The sequence below is a fragment of the Grampus griseus genome (genome assembly GCF_964374135.1).
Source record: "Grampus griseus genome assembly, chromosome: 13".
NCBI lineage: Eukaryota > Metazoa > Chordata > Mammalia > Artiodactyla > Delphinidae > Grampus > Grampus griseus.
In genome coordinates, this window is record NC_139007.1 from 33,013,382 (window position 1) to 33,038,359 (window position 24,978).

The 24,978-nt window shown below is 35.2% G+C and overlaps 1 protein-coding gene across 2 annotated transcripts in view; it reads left to right on the forward strand.

The window, feature by feature from the left end:
• GRIK2 (glutamate ionotropic receptor kainate type subunit 2) overlaps positions 1-24,978 on the forward strand; it is a gene marked incomplete at both ends in the record, with an annotated part of 636,473 nt that overhangs the window by 470,834 nt on the left and 140,661 nt on the right. For both annotated transcript variants that reach the window (XM_082668692.1, XM_082668693.1), the window contains one exon: positions 24,543-24,766. In XM_082668692.1, coding sequence (XP_082524818.1) covers positions 24,543-24,766 — 224 coding nt within the window. The remainder of the gene's footprint in view (positions 1-24,542; positions 24,767-24,978) is intronic.

Genomic DNA, 24,978 nt, shown 5'->3' on the forward strand with positions numbered 1-24,978 from the left:
TTTGAATAATGGAAATAATATAATTGCCAAAAAATGATATTCTTCATGCTATCCCTAAATGCAAGTATAAGTCAATACTAGTAACTCAGCATTTTTCTGTCTGTCATAATTTTAGCCACTAAAGATATACAGATAAATATGAATCCTAGGTGAGATAGGCACATACATAATTTTTATATACTTCAGGTAATGCAATAATAGAGATATTCCCAAGATATTTTGGGAAAACTGAGGGATATATATCTAATCCTGTCTGGGAGGAAAAGGATCAAGGAAGTCTTTAAGCTTAAATTGTAAGAAAATGACAGATGCTTTTTCCAATACACTATATTTAATGCTGCAGTTAATTTAATTTTAGTGGGTAGTTCTACCTGAAGGATATTATTTTATATAACATCACACATGATTAAAATAGTGAACTACAACTTGGTCAGGTTCATTTAAATGTATTGAGAAACAATTGAATTTAAGATAAACTCTGATCTGATTCAGAAAATTTTTGAAGACAGGATTAACAAAAGGAAAGAAGATTTCTGTATCTCTTTGTCTGATAGGTTTATTTCTATTGAGAATGAATTTATTTGTTAGCATGTAATTGCATTAACCTTAACCAATGTTGTTTTATGCTAAAATCATGTGTCTGCACCCATAGAATTTCGTAGTCACTTCTAATTACATTTAAGGTTTTCTGGTTCCTCGAGGACATTAAGTTTGCTAAAGATAAAGCCGCTGAAGGGAAAAATTTATTTCTCACAGATTTAATTATGATGATATTTCTGATCAAAATTTTTAAAACATTATCCAACTTGGATTATTGGAAGATCAGAGATACTGTCTATGGGATATATTCAAGTACAAATATATTTACTTGTTTATGTGACAATATTTAGTTTAGTATTAGACAATATAAAACTATATTTTATGTCCTTGTATTTTCTTTTCTTTGGAAATAATTAACTTTGATACCTTATGATGCACTATACTCTTTTCTTTCACCTTAGATTAATGTTTTAGCAACATTTAGATTCCAAATATTCTCTCTGATGTCACTTTGTTTTTCAATAGATACATCTTCGGATCTTCAGGCTTCTCTCTCAGTTTACAATATAAGCTCTGGGAGAAACTATATCTCTAGGACTTAGCACAGTGCCTAATACACAATAGATTCTTAATGAGTGTTTGTTAAATAAATCCACCCTATTTTCCATCGCTGTCAGTTTGGCCAATGCCGTTTACAAAGCTGCTTACAAATAGGAGTAAGTGGCAGTCAACTTCCATGCTTTTTCTCCTCCCTGTAGGTGTCAGTGCCTTCACTGAAGCAGGAATGATTTCACGTTCATCTTGGTACCTTCCATAACAGTCACCGCAGGACCTCACACAGGGTGGAGATGGTTAATAAAATATCTGTAGAATAAACGAATGGGTAATAGTTGTGCACCTCACCTCTACCCCTCTACACACTATGGGAGTACAGTAAACTTCACCTCACACCTGTGACTCTACTCCAAGCCATAGCTGTGCTATCGTCACAGATTCCTTCTGAAAAAAATAAATTTGGGTAAGATTGTTGAACTTAAGAGAAGTTAGAATTTTAAAATGGAGAAATTAGTCATAGCTACAGAATAATAGGTAAAGGCATTCTGAAATAATATCCCAAATGTAGGCACATAGGAAAGTCATCTTCAAATGTTTCTCAAACAAATATTGGCAGATATATCAGATAATACATGATGTAATAATAGGAGGGCATGAGTTAGGGAAAACACATAGGATAAGACACTTAGAGTAGGTAGCTGTACTTACACCCCCCAAAAAAATAATAGGTACACAAAAGGTTAAAATTGTCACAGTTGTATTTGTATAAATTAAATGAAACCTGATTAGCTAAGACACTATCAAAAGATAGCTTGTCCTCAGGGAAGGAGCAGAATAGAAATATTGTGTGCACTGTAAACAAAGGGACATCAATATAAAAGTAACGATTTTAGCATCAGCTTGTTAGAAAAACAAGTCATACTGGTCATCTGAGAGTTTATCTTTTAAATAATATAGTATCATCTTTATGGATGGAAACATTTCTAGAATGCATTACGTATATTTCACTCTTTGAAACTGTAGTTCAGTGAACATAATACAAACTCCAGTTGAAAACTTTATATCTGTCAATGCTTTCATGATAATATAATACTTTACATTGCAATCACCCAGGAATATGAAACTCATGGCTACCAATTTTTTTTCTATGGTTTGTGCTTGAAATGCTGCAAACATTTGCTCAGTAACCATACATTTTGACTCTTATCTTTTTCATAGGTTCAAATGGGTACTTGATTGGTTCACCCAGTCCCCGTTTCCCATCCACTCCAAACGTACCTACCTCACATTCTATCTCAACTTATCTTCTTCAACTTATTTCCTGTTATCTTTTATTTATTCCAAACTTCCTGACATACATTTTACCTGCTTTCCTACATAAACCATTACACAGACTAGGTAAATGTTATGTCGATTTTCAACCAGCATTTAAATAATTTGAAAAGCAGTATTTTTAAAGATAATCAGATCTCTTGTCCTGTACTATGACGATATTTCTTCCTAAGTACCCATACAGGGCATTAAGAACCAGAGCATGCATTCTTGGGGATAAAAACCCACATCTACTATTTTTTCTCTCATTTTGCTAAGAGGACTATCACAAACATTTTATCTCAAGGATGTTACAGTACAGTTAAGTGAGCTATCGTTTCTTAAAGAAACAACTGTTTTTCTTGATTAGATTGCTAAGAGATTAGTGACGGTGATAATCTCTAAGACAGTTTCATTTTTATCATCTAAATTTGTTCCCTTTTTCTTGACTTCTTTTGGATTGAATGGATTTTCTTTGGTCTCATTCCTTTTTTCCTCTATTAGTTTAAACTTATAAGCTTTATTTTTATTTATTATTTTAGTGGCTATTTTAGCAAACATACTTAACAAGCTATCAATATCAAAACGATGCAAGGGCCTTAGAAAACTTAAACTGTGGGATGAGCTTTATTCTAGTTGACCCACCGAATATGAGTGTGCTAGAGTATGTTGGTTTTATACAAAAGTCTCCAGTCTGATCTTTCATTTTGCGTTTTGCATGAGATTCAGGCCTTATCTCTGATTTTGAGTTCTTACTGATCAAACCTTAAGCGCTAGCCTATGAGGATTTGCCCAGTGTCCTCCGGGCAAATGTCAGCTCAAAATCTTTGGCTTCATATTTTCTTCATTTTAGTTGTTCTGAATTAAAAGTATTCTTCCAGTCATTTAATCCTCTGGAAATGTGTCTGGTGGGACATTCCTACAAATACCCAGTCCCTTCCATTGTATATTGGATTTTGGTATTGTCGATTTCATGTTTTTGGGAAATGACATTTTCCTGACCCCAATCCCCAAATGGGAGAACATCAAAATTAAAAATTTAATATTTAATTTATTAAACAAAAACATGGCAATTATAAAACAGACAGCAATGTGATTAATATCACTGCGAATAAATATATTAAACAAGAAGCCGGAAGTACATTTATTTCATTTATTCATCGAAGGACTGCTTTGTTCATTGCTCTGTGCTAGTTACTATCAGTGACACAGAGATGACTTAGACTTGGACTCCTCCCTCTAGAATATGTAATGCAGTACAGAAACTACATATGAATATGTAATTATAATAAGAGATTGATTAAGGAATCAAGTATCATAATATATACATGAAGGATGGAGAGTAAATCCAGAGCAAGGAGAGAATATATAAGATTGGAAGCATGTGAATCGTGTTGTGGGGAGGTGGCATTGTGAATGGGCCTTGTAGGATCTAATGTGATCAGGGTTGTGAATCAGAAAAATGTGTTCAGGCAATCTGTTTTTGTATAAACACCAGTCAAGATCGTAAAAGAAGGCAATGTATACAAATCTGTATAAATGATTTCTAATCACTTTCTCTTAAAATATTATACACTGATCAACAAAATCCATCAGTCAACAATTATGATGAAACAGTTATGATTATGTGCATATGAATATGCACATGTATGTGTGCACACATACACATAACTAGTTTGTTTGATTTTCCTTGCTTAAAAAAGCTAATGTTTTAAAATAGAGTAGAATGATCTCTCACCTTGGGATCAACATTACAGATAAAACTGTAGTCAGAAGTCAGTATTTAGAAGTCAAAATTTGAAAAAAAAATGTTTAGGCAAATCAGTTAATTATGTAAATAGTAATATTAGGTTGAAACATAAAATTGTCTTTTTTATAGCTTAAAATGAAATACCACAAGTTTCATATGATCCAGCCCATACATTTTCTCTACTCATCATACCATTAAAAGGTTTGCAGAGCCTTTTCTTACCTTCAGATTTAAATACATAACCTTAAAGATTAATCTAAGAGCAACACTAGATCCTTTTCTTTAGAAGATGTTTGTGGCAAAAATTCCTTTCTGATATTTCACAAGCTTCCTGAAGACTCCGGATCTAATGAGAACTGATAACTTGTTCTAAATGATTAAAATGTGGTTTCCTACAAAAACAAATACAAACAAACAAAAAAACTTCATTCCTGAAGCGCTGTTCAAGGTCCACATCTTCTGACAGCGCCAGAGGTCTGTTGCCATTGGTTAAACCTTGGCAAAGTTCAAAGAGAGCTCATCAATGCACAGTGAGAATTAATGTGCACCACTCATGATCCTGCTGAGACCCTTTGTTAAAAGTCAATTTCTATGCTGTTTGTAAGGTTGTGCAGTTGTAATCCCTGGACAACTGCCAGGAATAGCCATAGTAACAAAACAACCAATGCCCTTATGTTTTCAAATCAATCTTTCATGGTGTAAAGAATTTTTTGAATTATGATGAATCTTGTTGCCAGCCAGTATTTTTAGGTCATTCTAAGACCCGAAGTAAATGATGTTGTTTTTGTGTATGTACTAACATAGATAGATTCATTCCCATGCATCTCTTTACATAAATTATTTATGTTATAGTTCGTCATAATAGGCAAGGTTGAATTTTCTAATTAAAACAGAATATGTAATATGCATACAAATAATACTAGTGTTCTGATATGTTCTCATATTGTCTCTATATAAATCATGATGTATTGTTAAGTGTTTTTTTTTTTTTTTTTTTGTGGTACGCGGGCCTCTCACTGTTGTGGCCTCTCCCGTTGCGGAGCACAGGCTCCAGATGCACATGCTCAGCGGCCATGGCTCACGGGCCCAGCCGCTCCGCAGCATGTGGGATCTCCCCGGACCGGGGCACGAACCCGTGTCCCCTGCATCAGCAGGCGGACTCTCAACCACTGCGCCAACAGGGAAGCCCTGTTAAGTGTTTTTTAAGACAAGTAAACTTGAGCTTCACAATTTTTTTAAAGTAATTGGTGTAATATTACAAGTACACACCCACATACACATGCATGTTTATATATATTTTTATATGCACATGGTATATATGTCTATTAATGTATACAAGCAGTATACATGTATGTATGTGTATATTAAGAACAGTTTTCAAGGAGTAAAAATATCTGAGTAAAAAATAGGTATTGTGTGAATGAATTAGATTCAGTGAGTTGTCAAGGACAATTCCTCATGTTTAAATATCAATATGAACTTGGATAATTTAGTGGAGATTTGATCATGGCTTCATTGGCTATCCTCAGTGAAATCTCTTCTTCAATTCATTATTCCTTAATACATTTTCATTCTATGTTGAAAGATAATCAGTCCATCAAATATATTTTTGGTATTAAAAAAACTTTAAAATTATAACCAGTAGAATAACTTTGCAGTCAGCCAGATTTCCAAATCCCCCTCCATTCATTATCAGAAGGGTGATTTTGGGCAACTTGCCGAAGTCCCTGAGCCTCACTTTTTTTTTTTAACCTAAAAAAGAGTACTGACAAATGCATATACTTTATGCTAAAGATTAAACGACATGAAACATATGAAGTGCTTAGAATAATGCCAGGTGTATTATAAGCTTTCAATAAGTGTTAGCTGTCATTTGTAGGTTTTTTTTTTTTTGGAAGAAATAATAGCAGTTATCTGAAATGAATGAAAACATAAACTCAGGCATCTCACTGCCTCTTCCATTCACCCTATTTCCCATTGAAATTATCCATAGAGTAAACAAATAAGGAAACGTCTGCATCCCTTCGAGAATGTGGGGACAGGACCATCCAAATGTCAGGTTTCTGCCTACTTAGCCTAATACACATGTGACTAGAGAGAAGGAAGAAGAGAGGGTTGATACCTGCTCCCACTATCCTAAAATAATCAGTGGGTGTCAGAAGTTAGTGGAAAGCCATGAAAAACTGCAATTTGTATCCTCAGTAATGTATTTTTTTTCTTTTTTTTTTTTTTTTTTGTGGTACGCGGGCCTCTCACTGCCGTGGCCTCTCCCGTTGCGGAGCACAGGCTCCGGATGCGCAGGCTTAGCGGCCATGGCTCACGGGCCCAGCCGCTCCGCGGCACGCGGGGTCCTCCCGGACCGGGGCACGAACCCGCGTCCCCTGCACCGGCAGGCGGACTCCCAACCACTGCGCCACCAGGGAAGCCCAGTAATGTATTTTTTAAACATGAAAAGATTCTTTAAACAAAATGTACCTCACAAGTTTATTATCAGACATTGTAAAAATTCTAAGACTACCTGGTCTATGATTATTTCTGCATTTTTATCTCTAGAGCGTGCTGGGCTATGTTGACTTTGTTCTGACCTACGTTACCACTTTTTCCCTTTCTTACAAGCCATACTCTCTGGATCGCTATCCCTCCATCATTAATAATCTTCCCTCATTTCCATTCTCTTCCTTGATTATTTCCTAACGTGTTTGGCCTCTCTGCTGCTGAAATTGCTCTCTCTGTAGCCATGTCAATGACAGCTACTCTGTCTCGCCCACTTATCTTGAGAGGCTGGGTCAGATCCAAGAGACTAACTGGATTAAGCAGCACAAGCTAAACTCGAATGTGGTTGTAGTTTATACCTACAAAAATTGTTTCTCACTCCCTCTGAATATAGATTAAAGGCCGGCTGAGGGCTCTGCTCCGTGTTTTCTCACTAGAACCCAAACTGATGGAGCCACTGCTGTGTAGCTGATCATCACATCAGGGAAAGAGTGGGAACATGGTGAATTGGACACTGTCTCTTAAAAGCTTCTTCTTAGAAATGAAAGCACACTGCTTCTGCTTATATTCCATCGACCAAAGTAAATCATATGGCTGTGTTCAACTCCATGGGAGGGAAGGAGTATAGTCTACTATATGCTCAGAAAAAGACAAATTGAAATATAATTGAATAGCCCCAATACTGTGCTCCCCATTGCTGTTCCCAGTTCATGAATTCTCTAAGCTCCAGAAAAGCCATGCTTCTTTGAGGCACCTGTCTCTGGATATACCATTCCTTCTCTTTTTTAAGTTACCTTCCACTCACTTTTTTTTTTGCTCACTCACTTTTTAATCACAATTACTCATCCACTGTTGACTTCAACAACTGGATCATAGCCTTTCACTTTAAGATGGTTGATTTTATGATTCTAGATAAATTCAGTGTCCTTACAAAAGACCCATCCATCACCATGGACCCTAAGCTTTTTGAGTTGTTTATTCCCAGGAGGCTTTTAGCCACATAAGTCTTATATATGTCTATAATTGCATCATAATCATTATTGTGACACAAAGTACACTAACTCTTAGATCAATAACTCAGCAATTCAACTCCTTTCCTTCTTACTTACAAATGTATTCGACCACACTACACTTGGTTTTGACCCTCTCAAACCTATGAGTTAATTAATCATCTATTTGTTTTCCATATATTAATCCTGTCCTCTCCTCACATTTCTCCATATCCAGCTTAGTTTCTGTGGCTTATTGTTAGAGACGTTCTCTTCTAGTACCAAATTTATTTTTCCTCCGTCGTTTCATAACAAAACTTGACCCTGTATTTATGTCATTATCTTCTTCACTGTGTCTGACTTAGAACAATAAACTTAGCTGGAGAAAATCAACCCATTGTGAAAAATGCAACCCCTATAAAACTGATAGTAATCTCAAATGAGCTGTCAACACTGTCACAACTGCTACAAACTCTTTCTAGTCACCCACACTCTCTTACATTCTGCAACACTGCTTTTAAAGTTTCTGCCTACTTCTCAAGTCTACCAGTCCCTCTCCAACTTACAGCAGAAAACCTAGTGTCCTGCTTCTAAGAGAAATAGATACCATGAGATAAGAATGTCCTACCTCAACCCTCAGCATCAAATTTACAATCATGGCTTCATTAGTACCTGTTCTCTCCTCTTCTCTTCAAGTTTGATGGAATAATTGGTCCTACTTAAGGATGTGCTTTTCATCTTTTCCATTCTAGCTTGTCTCTCCAGAAATTTTTAGACCCACCATGTTTCTTTCTTTCTCTGTTTTAGACATCTAGGCCTTTCTCTTCTGATGTATTTATATTTGTATTTTTAAAAGACCATCATTTCTCATTTAAAAAAAATCCCTTTCAGCTGTCACCCAATGTTTCAGATTCCCCTTTGAGGTGAACTTCCTGTCATCTTTAAATTTCCTTCTTGAATCGGTTGCACTAGCTATCTCACATCTCACCCATAGTTGTTTTTGAACTAACATGTCATCAAAAGTTACTCTTATTAATGTCTCCAAGTTGCCAAATCCAGTAGATATTTGTCAGGCGTTATCTTATTTGATCTGTAAGAAGCTATTTGCTCAACTTACTACTCGGAAGCATTCTTTTCCGCTGGTTTCCATAAAATTTCGCTCATTTTCCTGTTGCCTCTCTTAGGTTACTCTTTGCTGTCTTTACCTCTTTGAACCATCTTTGAACTGCTGCTGGAAAGAGTGCATATTATAATAGACTTAGGGGAAAAAAATCCTGTTGCTTTATTTCTTGTCACGATGATGTAAAAACATCAAACTTCGACAGAGTCCTCTTTGATTAATTCCCATAACCAAAATCCATGCAAAATAAGCCGAGTAAGCCCAACTAAAGCTATCAGCCTCAGGGCCCCTGATCCATAAGTAGGGCTTATTGGTCAGAATTGTCCATGGATTAAAAGTGCTCTATGTGAAATCTAAGTCTGAAGGCAGGCTTGCTACTTGAAACCAGGGCTTTGGGTGTGGCTTCCTTACTTGTGAAAGCACCACGAAAATTCTGGTGCCCTGAGGCTTTGGCTTGTTTGAAAGTTGTGGTCCTAGGTAAACAGAAAGGCACAGATTCAGTCAGATAACTAAGAACTCTGTCAAGTTACCTAATTATTTTGGAACTAGATACAAAATACCACCAATATCACCAGGGGATGTGAACCTCAAAGCACCCTTATGAAACATTGCTATAGATTGGAAGATGAGAGAGGGGTCACAGAGTGAAAGAAATAATAGAACCACTAGAAAGGAATCTGTAAGGATATATGAGAGAGGGAATGAAATAGATAAAAATAACAAAAAATGCAAGTTCATATTGAAAAAACACAATTGAACATGAATTTTATCCTTCTGAAATACATTTTGTAGAACTATCTGTCAAATTTTTTAAAATAAAAACTAAAGGTAAGGGGCTTCCCTGGTGGCGCAGTGCTTGAGAGTCCGCCTGCCGACGTAGGGGACGCGGGTTCGTGCCCCGGTCCGGGAAGATCGCACATGCCGCAGAGTGGCTGGGCCCGTGAGCCATGGCCGCTGAGCCTGCGCGTCCGGAGCCTGTGCTCCGCAACGGGAGAGGCCACAACAGTGAGAAGCCCGCGTACCGCAAAAAAAAAAAAACAAAAAAAAACTAAAGGTAAAATATCTTTTAAAATTCCATACAATACAAAAAATAAATTGTATACTAAAAATTATATATGAAAATATGAAAACTAATGAAAGTTTAACTAGTATTAAAAAACTCAGTAGGCAAGGTACGCTGAACACAAAGAGTGAGTTAAAAATAATGATTAATTTAATCAGCACATAGCACAGAAAAATGAGAAAATATAATTTGTGAAAGAAGAGATAAGAGACATGGAGGATAAGGTGAGAAGCTCCATCATATATATAGTAGGTGTTCCAGAAGAAGACAGTGGATAGAATTGCAAGGAAGCAGTATTTGAAAAGATAATAGCTGAGGGTTTGCTGGAATTTTGGTAAAATATTTACCACTAAATGAAAAATGTACTCTGAGTAAGAGATAGGATAGGTTTAAAAAATAAATAAATTTACCACACTGTGAACAATACAGAGAGAAAAAAAACATTAAAAGACAAGCCACAGACTGATTTCCAATGCTTGTAACTGACAAAGGAATTTAAGTATTCAGACTCTAAGAACTTCTGCAAATAGGCAATGAGAATGGGATATGGACAGAGACATGGGTGTCTAGAAGATCAAGGCCAAGGGCTCCATGAGCTGGGTTTGATGATATGCGAACAATTCCTGGGATCTAGGAGCTAATGCTCTTACCCAGATGGTGGGCAAGAGGAAAGAGTAAGGAACTCTATCTTGCTGTTAATGAATGTTTAGAGCCTAAGCAGCAGGAGGTAGTGTTGAAGTATACTGTCCAAATGGTGAATTGATCAGGTAAAAGAAGGTATATTATCCTGAAAATAATGCCAAAATCCTGATAGTTCCAGCGGAAAGGCAATATGGCTATGGCTGCTTAATTAAAGGGTCTCCATTGGTGAAATAGATAATTTCAGACTGAGGATCTTGCCATCTAATTTAGAGCACTAGACATGGAAACTTCAAGTGACTAGCAAACAACCACCACACTGCTCCAAGCTCAAAGTCAGTGAGTCTTGCTTACCGGTGTGGAGGTGCTCTCTGCCTCCACTCTCCCAGATCCTTCTCACCATCTCTATTCCAATCCCAGCTTATTCAAGGACAAGAATTATTAGAGATTGGGTCAAGGTCTTCCTGTTTTCAAGAGGGACTAAAGACCAAAAATACCTGTCCATGTATATTGGAGAACTTTGGTGAGGTAAGAAAACGTGTATAGCTTTGTTGGATACAGGTGACCAAGGCATCCTACCCAGTCTCATTGGTGTCATGGGTCATCCACATTCTGCTGATCAGTTTCAGTCAGGATCCACAATGGAGAAAGGAATCCAACACAACATTGTGTTAAGGGTCCTTTGGGCTAATTCAACATACTGTATTTGTTGCTTCTACCTCTGTATGTAATAAGAGGAACTCATCTGTAATATATCTTAAGGCCCAGAGGGAATCTTCCCAATCATAAAAATTTACCTATAGAAAAGTCAATCCCATGATCCTAGTGACCCTTTTGAACTATAAGTCTCTGTGGCTGATGCTTTTGCCTGTTAATGTCCTGTACCTGAAGTTTTCCCTCAGAGTTCTGGACTCATCACCTTCTAGACACGGCCACCATCTATACCATTTTAAAAAGCTGCTATTAGTTTGCAGTTAGATCATTGTTGAAACTGAATGCCTGATCCACAGAAGTCTTGTAACTGCATGGCCTGATAGTCCTATTTTGAGGTAGGCCAACTTAGACTTTAATAACTAATGTATGGGAAGACCATAAAAGTTTCACTTATCAAGTGGAAGTAGTATAGATTCAAGAACTCGGCCAGCTAGGCAGCAGTGACATCTTGGCTTTACATGAAACAAGGTAACTTTTGGGGGAAATTTTATCCTCTACTTCACAACTTAAAATAGCTGCTGACTAACCAGGTCCCTAGGTTCTTCTAAATGCCTAGACTTGGTTCACTGAGAAGTTGAAACACAGTGTTTTCCTCTGGGGTCCTGTGGCTATCCAGTATCAGTGTTAGCCATACAGAACCCAAACTGGACTTGATCTTTCTTATTAGTGGGCAGAAGTCAAGGCTATTCTTCTAACTCGTGACTCCAGCTATTGCCAATGCCCTAGGTTTTAGTCTGCTCTTTGGAAAGCTAGATTCTGGTAGATTAAATATACCCCTGTTTGTGGCTTCCAACAATGGAAACAAATTCCGGCTGCTGATTGGAAAGTTTCGGTCACTAATGAATTCAGAATCTATGCTTATTAACTGCTATATTGGTCTTTCTCGCTCATAGTTTAAGTCTCAAAGCATTCCATGAATTTTCTCCTAACAGCTCCATTGATCTTTTCCTCATACAATTCATTATGTTTTTACCATTCCTCTGGATATTTCTTGCTTCAAGGAATCTTATATAAGCTCTGGGAGGGATCCTGTTTAAATATCTTTCATCCCCACTCTGCCTAGTCTACCGGTAAATACTGATTGACAGATCCTGTTATATTGTTTCACACATGAGAAAATAGAAGCTTATTTTACTCTACTATGAGATATATTTATGTGAACTTTTAAACCAGTGAAGGAATAGTAATTACCTTCTGAAGTCATGGACATTTAATATTTTTATAATTTAGTCTTCATTCCAAGTTTTTGTTTATACAGATACAGAAAGATAATCAAATTGATTATTGTTCCCTCTTAATTCTGGAAAAACTACATGGACATATAAAAAAGATAAGAATCCATAGCTTTGAAATACACTAGCACTTTCTTCAACATGTTATTTAATATTTGATATCAGAGTCTCCATCTGAATTGTTTAGGGTAAAATGCTTATGAAAGGGGAGCTTATTTTCCATTATCCTCAAAATACAAAATATATTGACTGCTTTTCAGAAATTAAAATTAAAATAAAACACTCCTTTAACTATTTACTCGTTTCATATTTTTAAAATAACTTATTATCAAAAAAGAGCTGTGAGACTTCCCTGGTGGCGCAGTGGTTAAGAATCCGCCTGCCAATGCAGGGGATACGGTTCAAGCCCTGGTCCAGGAAGATCCTACATGACACGGAGCAACTAAGCCCATGTGCCACAACTACAGAGCCTGCGCTCTAGAGCCCATGAGCCACAACTACTGAGCCCATGTGCCACAACTACTGAAACCCGCGCGCCTAGAGCCTGTGCTCTGCAACAAGAGAAGCCACCGCAATGAGAAGCCCGCGCACCACAGGGAAGAGTAACCTTTACTTTCCCCAACTAGAGAAAGCCCACGCACAGCAATGAAGACCCAACACAACCAAAAATACATACATACATACATGTATACATACATACATACATACATACATAAATTTATATTAAAAGAAAGAGCTGTATTTTTACTGAAGTTAATCTGTAAGTTTAGGTCAAATAAAATTTTTTATATGTATCTCAGTCTTCACATTCTTAAATAAAATGACCAGAAAAATTATCTGGATTTAGCTTTATTGCACATAGTTTTGTTTCATTTGATTAGTGAAGGTTTTCCAGGTAGAATACATGTATATATAAATGACATGTGTTGTTCTTTCCTACTGGAATAAAAATATATTTTCAATGAATAAAAATTATAAAATTGAGAAATAATATAATAACCATAATTCTCCTAACTAGGAACAAACATTATTAACATTTTGCTCAATTTATTTCCACTCTTTTTTTTTTTTTTTAAAGAAGATATCAGGGGTAGGAGTTTATTAATTTATTTATTTATTTTTGCCGTGTTGGGTCTTCATTTCTGTGCGAGGGCTTTCTCTAGTTGTGGCAAGCGGGGGCCACTCTTCATCGCGGTGCGCGGGCCTCTCACTATCGCGGCCTCTCTTGCTGCGGAGCACAATCTCCAGACGCGCAGGCTCAGTAGTTGTGGCTCACGGGCCTAGTTGCTCCGCGGCATGTGGGATCCTCCCAGACCAGGGCTCGAACCCGTGTCCCCTGCATTAGCAGGCAGATTCTCAGCCACTGCACCACCAGGGAAGCCCTATTTCCACTCTTGATTCTATACTTTTTAAACATTATGTTATAGAATTTTTAAAACATGTTCAAATAGAAAAGTAAAGTTAAATTTCATGTACCCATCACCAAGCCTCATGGATTATAAACTCATGGCCAATTTCATCTCTACTCCCACAAACTTGCTTGCCACCTGCATTATTTTGAAGCAAATCCTAGACTTCATATCATGTCATTTATAATACATATATTTCAGTATTTATCACTAAAAGTGAGGAACTAAAATTTTTAAAATGGCCACACTCTCATTATCACATAGAAAAAATATGATTCCTTAATGACATCAAGTACCCAACCATCAGTACTTATTTACATTTTTCTGGTTGTCTTATAGTATTTATTTACTTATTTAGTACTTGTTTACTTGTATAAATTGAGATCTAAAAATGCTCTTTAATTTATGATTGGTTGGTATAGCTCAAGAAGCATGTAATCTGCAGGTTTCACCTTTACCGTGTTTTTATTTAGTTGAATTCATGTTTAATATTGTGTTTCTATACTCACTGACATTGGCAGTGTCCATGCCATTTCACTGGAAACTTCACAAAATGCTGCTTAATAATGCATAGTAATTCTTTCTTGCTGTACCCTAATTTATTAACCATTCTCTTCTGAGGCATAGAAGCTACTTGCATTCCCAGATTACAGGTGATCTTGAGAGAACACCTTTGTGTATCAGCCTATTTCTGAACTTAGAATTATTTCTTAAAAATTCGAGATGTGAAATTCTAGTACAATGGATAGATTTAGTAGGTGGTCCACTTCCATTCAATAGAAAAGTTTTTGCTTATGCTCTTTGTCTTAAATCCTTCCATATCTGAAATTAGACATTTGATTCTATTGCATAGGGTTTTTAACAACACGCACAAAAAAATCATTCTTCCTGGTTTTAGGCAAGAGGAAAGAAAAGAGAAAGAGTTAGGAGAGAAGGAAGGAAGGAAGGAAGGCAGAAAGAAGGACCAAAGTGGGGGCAGTTTGGATAAAATAATAGAAAATTCTAACCTTTCTTTACAGGCTTTTTTCTTAATATTGCATCCAGTTTTGTACTATCAAACACTACTGTAATTATAGCAGTTAGTATTAGAAAGGTTTTTGTTTGCTGTTTTGTAGGAATTTTCTTGTTTAATCTTTATGTTCAAACTTAATTGTGAGTTATTCAAGCATCCTTAAATATATGGGGATATAATATTAAATTCTAATAAACAAATATGGGAATGGCCTCAATTTTTATTAACAAACATGGGGAAGTGGTCTCAACTCAGTTATTACACTTGGCTTATTAGAAAAATCAACTATTCTGGAAGGAAATTGCTGTTCATCAGTGATATTTTCAGAAAATCATAAAGCTGTTTTTACTAATCAATGGGGAATTTCTATAGAGGCATGTGATCACAGAGGTGATATAGGAATAAGGTCATGTCACAAGTTCAGAAATACTGTGGACAGTGTAATTACTCTTTTTCTATTATTATTTACGTAGGGCTGAGTTACCACAAAAATGATGTTTTTCTTAAATATTTAATAGGTAGTATAGTATTTTAAATTCTAAGGCACAATTAAATAGCTTTGTTGCAGTTGAATTTGAATGAAAGAATTTATAGAGATCACATTTATAGGGTAAAGGTAAGATAATAAACCTGAATGGTATTATTTCCTTTTAGTGGAAAAAAACATAGAAGAGTGAAATGAGAGGTGCAATGACACAAGTTTTCTAAGTCTGACACCTTTTGTTTAGGGTTGGAGTGTTTTGTCATGTAATGTTTCTATTTTCTGGAGAGGATCAACAAGATGATTAAACTCGGAGGAGCTGGGAGGGTTGGAGACATGTTTGCTGCTCCTCCAGCATACCCAGCTTGTTTCTACCCCAGAGCCTTTGTAACTTACAAATCCCTCTGCCAGGGGAACTCTGATCAGAACCTCACAGGGCTTTATCCGTGACTTGACTGAGTGTGGACTCAAATGTCAGGACCTTGGAGAGGTTTCCTCTGTTCATCTTAGTAAAAATAGTGCCCTCCTTTTCTCCCTAGTTACACTCTTACCTCTTACCTTGCTTTATCTTCCTTCATAGCACTCTTCACGTCCTGACATTATAGCCTCTAATTGTTTCATGCTCAGTGTCTGTCTTCTTCACTTTGTCTGTCTTCGCAGTACTATGAGCATCTAGAACAGCTCCTATTACAAAGCAGTCAATCAAGAATAAATACTTGTTGGATAAATTAGTGAATCGTTCGATAATAAATTGTTGAATAAATGAGTGAATGAATGGTTTCAGATAGATATCAGGGTTCTAAGTTTCCTCATACCTCAAACATTTTAACACATATTGAATAAACAGTTAAAACCTTTATAAAACAATTAAATAGTACAGATTCAAGGAATTTCATTAATCATGGAAACCAGAGAAAATATGTTACAAAATATTTTTCACTAGAGAATTAATTGTAACTATATCCAGATGCAACACAGGCTAGCTGTTTAGATATATGTAAATATTTTTATTGCCCAAAGTTCCTTCTTACTGTGTATGTTATTTTAACAGTTTATCTGTTTAACAAATACTAATATGTACTTTGTATTTGTTGTAAGTATAAGCATATAATACAGACTTTTGAATGTAGGGAATTAAGTAAATTTATAGTTTAGATTTGATGCACTCAGATAAGTTTGCTTAGTAATTCAGCATATGATGTAAATCTATTTGCAAAGCAAGTTCTGGGAGAGGTATGTTCTATGTAGCAAAATGTTATCCCTGTTCTGTTGGAAAATATACAGAAGATCTTGTTTATGCAGATCTCTTACACAGAGATCATATATTCTCTCTAATGTTTGAGTCTAACAAATGCATTTAAGTAAGATAATGAGGCTATATAGGAAAAGTATCTAATGTTTATTTGTATTTTATCTGGAAAAAGAAATAGAAGAGGTTGAGCTGGGGGCATCTTTTGGTTTATTTTATGTGGTTTACAAGTGCTATCCACTATTCAACTCTTCTTATGCCCTCTCATATTGAAGAATGAATCACTGTAAAGGTCACTTTAATTTTTAACCTCATCAGCATAGTTATTGTTGTTATTGTTAATCCAGTGATGAAGAATAAATAATCAGGAGCTTTAAGATGGGTTATATGCCGCACACGTTTCCCTCTTGAGTTCATTCCACTTTCTTTAATACTACTACCCATGGAGCATTTATGTATTGGTCCCATTTCAACTCCAGGTTTTGCAGGATTAATGTAAATTCCAATAATGAATATCTTTTTATATTAACCCATTAGAGTATCAATTGGGCAAGCCAGTAAAATTGTACCACAACTGTACCTTGTACATACTTTAACTGAAGGACTTATTAGAACTTTTCAATTATTTGTTTCCATGTTGATCTTCCCTATGCTGCTGTCACCTGAGAAATGAGACTGTCATAAACACCTTTGTATCCTAAACTTTGCCCAGGCCTTGTGCATAGCTGAATTTTGATAACTCTTTGTGAAGGAATGTTTGTTACTGTGAGAAATATTCTTAATAAATTTATTCTAAATTTATTCTAAACTAAGTAATGTCCAATTTTAACATAAACTAATCATAATTGGATAATTTAATTGCATTGATTATTTACAACTGTTATAATTTACCTATTATTTTAAAATAGATCCTGGAAATGCAATGTACTTAATCCATTGTCCACTGGAGAATGGTTTACTAGAGCAGAATTATAAGTTCACAGTTCCATTAAGAGGGTTCCTTGTAGATCATAGTCATCCATTCTAGTGCTGGTAGTTGTTTCTTGGTCCACTGGTTGTGTTACCAGAGCATTTAAACTGGGAAATGAAAACAGGTTTAGCTGACAATATATAGGTGAAATAGTAGCTTAAATCAGTAACAATGAATTGTATGAATGTCTTATAGGCTCAAGAAATAATCTGATATTTTAAATAGCATGTTGAATTGTTTCTAGTTTTCTATTTTGAAACTTGCATATAAGTTTGTGTCAAAGAAGTGATTCAACATCTCTCACTTCTCAAGTACTTGCTTGATGAATACATAACATTTTGAGTAATATTGTAGGATTTTTTCCTTGTTTTGTTTTTAATGTATGTTTAAATATAACCATAGGAACTGTAGAAAGTAATAGAATATCGTTCCTATTTAGGTGATTGTTTTTAGCAGAATAAAATATTTTCACTTAATCTATAATTTTAAAAGACATTAATTATTTTAAAATTAGGAAATCTGTAATACCAAAAATCCAGAAAGAAAATGTCAGAAACACCATCATTCAATGCTTTTCTCATGAATAACAGGTATACAAAATTCCACTTTGAAGTATTAATATTCATGATTTCCAATTGTTTTTATTTTTTTAATTATTATTTTATTTTTTGCGGTACGCGGGCCTCTCCCGTTGCGGAGCACAGGCTCCGGACATGCAGGCTCAACGGCCATGGCTCATGGGCCCAGCCTCTCCGCGGCATGTGGGATCTTCCCGGACCGGGGCACGAACCTGTGTCCCCTGCATCGGCAGGCGGACTCTCAACCACTGTGCCACCAGGGGAACCCTCCAATTGTTTTTAATAGAAATTTAGTTTTCCTGAAATTATCAATGTAAAAAAACCCCCTCAATCTCTATGAACCTATTTTTTTTCTGAAGGAGCTAAACTAACTCAATTAATGCATTAAAAAATAAATAAATCTCATAGAAATATTGCAGTGAGAGAAGAGATATTGTAACAATTTTAGTACAAGAATATTATTATTTATAAACCATCCATTGAGAGCTTACAATTAAATCAGATACGGATGGGAGTGAAACAAAACAAAACAAAATAAAAACAAACACCCCCTGCCACACACACACACACACAAAAATCAGTGTTTTGGAGCTGTAGCTCTTCTGAAGAATTATCAGTTGAGAAGTTTATTTTTTATCTGTCATTTGTGGCAAGGTTGGTAGATTTAGTCAATATCATTTGAAATTATCAGCAGGCTTTCTTAAGCATTAATAAAATGACAGCTGCTGAAGCAGCAGCTGAATCTACTACTGTTTGTGTTTAATGCTTTCTTAATTGTCCCTATTCAGGTCCTACAAGTGTGAAAGAACTCTCCTTATTTAATTAATAACTCAACTGACTATGTTACTTTCCATTGTGTACTATGTGTTTACTACTTGGTTTGGTGAAAAGTAACTATAAGGCATATTTTTCAAATATAAGCTTATGTTTTATGTGTGTTCTATGTGTGCTGGAAGTCAGTAGAAGATTCTGAGCAAGAAGTGATAATCTGGTGTGTGCTTAAAAAGACCTTTCTGGTCTTTGGATGAAAAATAGACACTAACTGAGCAAGAATGAAATCAGGGCATCAATTAAGAGGTCACTGCAAGAGTCCAGACAGTATGACTGGGAGGATAGTGGTGGGGCGGGTACGCCATGTGTACAGAAGGTGAACTGTGTTTCCCTGAAAGTGCCCACAGAGGTAAAGCATTTGTTCACATCATACATTGTGAAGAATTTGGGAGAGTGTGCTGTCACTTATAAGTGATATTAAAATTAATATACATAATTAACTAGCTTAAATTTCTTAACTAAATCAATTAAAATATTCCAATTTTTTCATATGCACTTACTACTTTAATTATTTTACCCATTTACTAAGCATTTCACAACATTATGGAAAAGAAAACAGTGTTTAGAACTGGTTTTCCATTGTTAAATTACAAGACCTTTCAGAAGTATGCATAAGATGTTTCACTGACCAGATCACATATTATAACATAACAGCGTTATGTTCTTTGATTCTTAGGACTTCATTATGAAGGTTTTCTCAACATGATCAAACTTGCGGTCATTGTGCCATTCATGAAGATATGCTTTGTTATCTAATTTTTGTATTAGGGAATTAGAACTTAGACCAATAAATTTTACCATTCTTCTTTAATCTTTAATGGGACTTTAATCAAAGGGCCACTATTAGCTATATAACTCCATAAAAAGAATTATTCTGTTCTCCCTAGATGGTTAGTTCACTAGAAATTATATTAATGTACAAATAAATCTCATTTCTAGAGCAAGATCAGAAAAGTTTAATTTTAAAATTCTCTGATTTCCTTTTGATTTTCTTTGAACATTTTAGTAAGTTAAATTGAAACTGTATTCAGCAAACATTTACTAAGCAATTCGTTGGTGTCAAATTTTGTCCAATACCCTAGAGATGTTAGATTGATTATGATCATAGGGCTAAATAAAACAATTTGGAAGAGTTTCACATAGAATGATAGAATAGTAAATTAATGCTCATTAAATTAATAAGATAGCTGCTGCCTAGGCATCTCTGTGAAATTTCCAGGGAGGAATACTTTACCATTTTCTCAATTCAGTGATATGTGCTTTGATCGAAGAGAATGCCTGCAGGCTTCAAAGTGCTTATACTCTCATAATACAGTTGCAACAATGTGTGCATTCAAATCTCTCATCATATTAGGTGACTTACATGTGAAAAACTCAGAAAAAACACAACATAAAGTATTGTTACATGTTAAATTATATGGTTAAGTTTATAAGTGCATAAAAAATTTACCTAGGAGAAATTAATGTGTACAGAATGTTCAGGGAAGGCTATATTGGAGAAAAAGAATCGGAGATGTGTCTTATAGATTTATAAGATGTGTCTTACAGATGTGTCTTATAGTGGAGAAAAGGGGAGATCATTTGGGGGCAGGGGAATATGATGCATTTGAATGATTGTACAGAAAAGGGGTGGGAAATGAATATGGTTAAGTCATCTTTGGGATCGTACTTCCCTTAAACTCTCATGATTCTGGTTTTTTCATCTGTAAAAAAGGAAATCACAGTACAAATTTGAGCTGTTGTGAGAATTAATGGAAGTATTATAGGCAAAGAATACAACACAGTCTTGGCCCACAGTAGACCAATTTGATGCTAGCTACTGCTAAGATATTCTTTTTTTCCTCCTACTAATTCAGACTTCTGTCATCTCAGACTCCTTCTTCAAGATGTAATGCAAGTATAATTGTTTGGAATGGTCTTCTCTGCCCCCGTCCGGTGGTAGAAGTGAGCTCTCCCTTTTCTTTGTATCAATACTATTCATGTGACACATAACAATTTACTTATTTTTCTTTTGATGAAATCGTTTCTTTTTTAAATCAATTTTGACTACTGGCTCTTTCTAATGCAGGAATACTTTATTCTTTAAAATAAAAAATCAGTGACTAAATCTATTTTCAAAGAATAGATTTAAAAGTTCTGGGATTATTCCATTTTGCCATCAAGGTCTTTTCTCCAAATGCTCTGTCTTTAATAACATGATATTTGATGGGAAAATACCACATCTCTCACTATAAACCTCTTTAATATAATAACATCTTGATTAGATTCCAAAATAATTATATTATTAATGGATTTGTAATGAAGATAGATCTTATTCACAGATAATGGTATAATGTATAAATAAGTGCTCATCTTTATTGCTGCAAGATAGTCCTGATATCTCATTTTGTAAATGGATTTAAAAAATGTACTTGGTGTGCAATTAGATACTGCTTATTTTTGACAATTGATATTTGATAAATTTTGTGTGTTTTACTGTCAATAGTTAACAACCTAGTTCTAATTAATTAATCAATCAACATATAACACATTGAATTCTACTAACGAGGGTGTGGTTAAAACAACCTGCTCTTATTTAAAAGTAATTAATAGGTTTTTAAGAGCAGTTTTAGGTTTATAATAAAATTGTGCAGAAAATAGTTTCCATATATCTTCTTCTATTCTACCCCCTTTCCCTACAATTTCTCTTATTATTAACAGATTCCATTAGTGTGGTACATTTGTTACAATTGATGAACATTTATTGATACATTATTATTAGCTAAAGTCCATAGTTTTCATTAGGGTTCATTCTTTGTGTTTTCCAGTTTATGGATTTTGATAAATGCATAGTGTCATGTATTCATCATTACAGTGTCATGCAAGATAGCTTCACTGCCTTAAAAATATTCTGTGCTCTACCTATTCATCACTTTTCCCCTCCCCTGAACACTGGGAAACCACTGATCTTTTTACTGTCTTTATAGTTTTGCCTTTTCCAGAATGCCATATATATGAAATTATATAGTATGTAGTCTTTTTATACACGTTGTTCACTTAGCAATTTGCATTTTGGGTTCTTCTATGTCTTTTTATGGCTTGATAGCTCAGTTCTTTATGTTGCTGAATATTATTCCTTTATACACATGTACCAGTCTGTACTTTTTTTTAATTAAATGGTTAAAAGTGTGTGTTTATATATTTTGTTTCAAGCGACTCATTTCTTTTATAATTGAAAGCATACTATATATTTTGTTTGTTTTTTTCCCTTTAATAATTAGAATATAACTTTTTAAGGCAATGCTAAGTAAATTTTGATGTATGTCTAGTCAATCCTATTAATATATACCTGTAGAACAACATTTTTGGAATAATACAGTAGTTTTGTTTTAATATATGTTACTTGAATTGTTTCCTCACTTTTGCTGATATATATTATGAATTTAAAAGTACTTTACCAGTTTAAAGCATACTCACTGACACGTTTTATATGTGGTGAAATTTTGCTTTCCATGTGCCTAGGAGGGGGGTGGGTTGCAAAGTTAAATGGCACATGATAAACTATGCTGAATTCAACCACCAAATCAGGAGCAAACCACCACTCTATTTTTTTCCTTTTTTTTAACCTGGAATCTTTGTTTCTTATATTATCACTTTCCTTCCCTAACAAACTTGTTTACTTTTTCAAACCATCTCCCCTTTGTTGAAAAGGCTCTATTTGCATGAACTCTGCATCTGACCATCTAAATTCTGAGACTATAATCTATCAATTCCTGCCCTTGCTTCTATATATTTCCCTTTCCACCTCTACATTCATTCTACATGAATGAATGAATGATGTCTCCATGATTCCACTTCTGGTTTCTGAGATGCATGACATGGTTAGTTCTAGGTATCAATTCCAAAAGCTTAGGTTTATGTCCTTGGTTCCAATGCTCAATTAGTTCTATGACAATGAACACGTTTTTAACTTCTGTGGTTTCAGTTTCCTTATCGAAAAATGGGAATAACAGTAGTATTGCATAAGAATTAAATGTAACAATTCAAGTAACCTTCTTAGCACAATGCCTGTTGCATAGCAAATGCTCAAGTAGTATGAACAATTATTATTATTAAATTGACATTCTTGACTTATGAATGTGAAATATGATTGTACTCTTGCCAGAACACTGAAGATTTGTTTTTCCTTGCTGGTTGTTAGGAAATATCTTTCTCTCTCCATTGCTACTCTCAAAGATATTCTATCCAAGCATCTCCCACCACCACCCACCTGCAACGCACAAGTGCACACAAACACATACTCAGAATAATATTGTCAACAAATTTAGCCTCTCAGAGAAGGTTCTTCCTTAAGTCCTCCAATAATCCCTGAGACAAGGAAACAGTAGAGGACCAATTTCATTCTTTTTTTAAAAAAAAAAATTTATTTATTTTTGGCTGCGTTGGGTCTTCGTTGCTGTGCACGGGCTTTCTCTAGTTGCGGAGAGCAGGGGCTACTCTTCGTTGTGGTGCGCGGGCTTCTTATTGCGGTGGCTTCTCTTGTTGCGGAGCACGGGCTCTAGACGCACGGGCTTCAGTAGTTGTGGCACGTGGGCTCAGTAGTTGTGGCGCATGGGCTTAGTTGCTCCACGGCATGTGGCATTTTCCTGGACCAGGGCTCGAACCCATGTCCACTGCACTGGCAGGCGGATTCTTAACCACTGTGCCACCAGGGAAGCCCAAGGACCAATTTCATTCTGTTGTACATCTTTCTGTAGTTCTTTAAAATGAGCATTTCCATATATTCTCTGAAAGCTCCATATGGTTATAAAAATAAAAGAAATACAGAAATACAAATTCCCATCATAGGTTGGAATAGATGCCTTTGTTACTTCAAAACATTGTAATTATTTATTTCAATATGTTAGAGCTTAAGTTCATCCCTGACAGATGGTTAAAACATGGTGAGTGAAAAGCATTAGTAATTTAGCATATTTAAGCTACCTGGAAAATTAGCAACTTTGTGACAATTGAAAAATCATTTCCTAATGCGATTTAGGCAAGGCTGCAAGGATTTTCTTTAAATAATATAAAACAAATTAGAGAGATAGTAACAAAATTCAGGGGCCGTAAACAAAATCACATTAAAAGAAGATTTTCACAATGTTAACTATTTAAAGAATAAAACATTTTAACTGTGCTCTGTAGTTTTAAAACCAGAAAAATAAATGTTTCTCGATTATCAGCTAAATAATTTGAGGTAGTTATTATTATTTACAGTTTGACCAAAGTATTTATAAAATCATAATTGATATTGTTTTTAAAGTTAAAAGTATTATGAGCAGGTTTAGTAGCATAATAATCCAGGTACTAAATGTACAATGGTTTCTTCAGTGTTTTTTATCCTATACAGTTTTTTCTTTCTATATCTACTTGCAATAACTGCTGATTTGTTAATCTAGAAACTCATTGAAATGAGTAGCAGAGTAAATCAGATGCTTCGCTTCAGAGTTAAGAATGCTTTAAGTGTTAACATGACTGTTGCTGAGACAATTCTTGAGTGTAAAGTCTTTGTTTTATTTAATATGGTTATTACTTTGTTGTGACTTAGAACACTTTTTTTTCCTTTTTTGTGTTTCTCTCTACAGAAAGCTGACCTTGCAGTTGCTCCACTGGCTATTACCTACGTTCGAGAGAAGGTCATCGACTTTTCCAAGCCCTTTATGACACTTGGAATAAGTATTTTGTACCGCAAGCCCAATGGTACAAACCCAGGCGTCTTCTCCTTCCTGAATCCTCTCTCCCCTGATATCTGGATGTATATTCTGCTGGCTTACTTGGGTGTCAGTTGTGTGCTCTTTGTCATAGCCAGGTAACATGCTCACTTTTGTGATTTTTTTGGCAATTGTTACCTCCTTTTTCTAACTAATAATTGTCAAAAGTCACAATCAATGTTACTTTTCTTTTCCTTTATTTCCCGTGGGGTGCTGGAGAATAATGAACTTTTAAGAGTCATATAACTTATTATAATGTACTCTGATGCCTTTTTGGCAGAAAGCATGCTGGCTGTGTCAGTAAGCTATA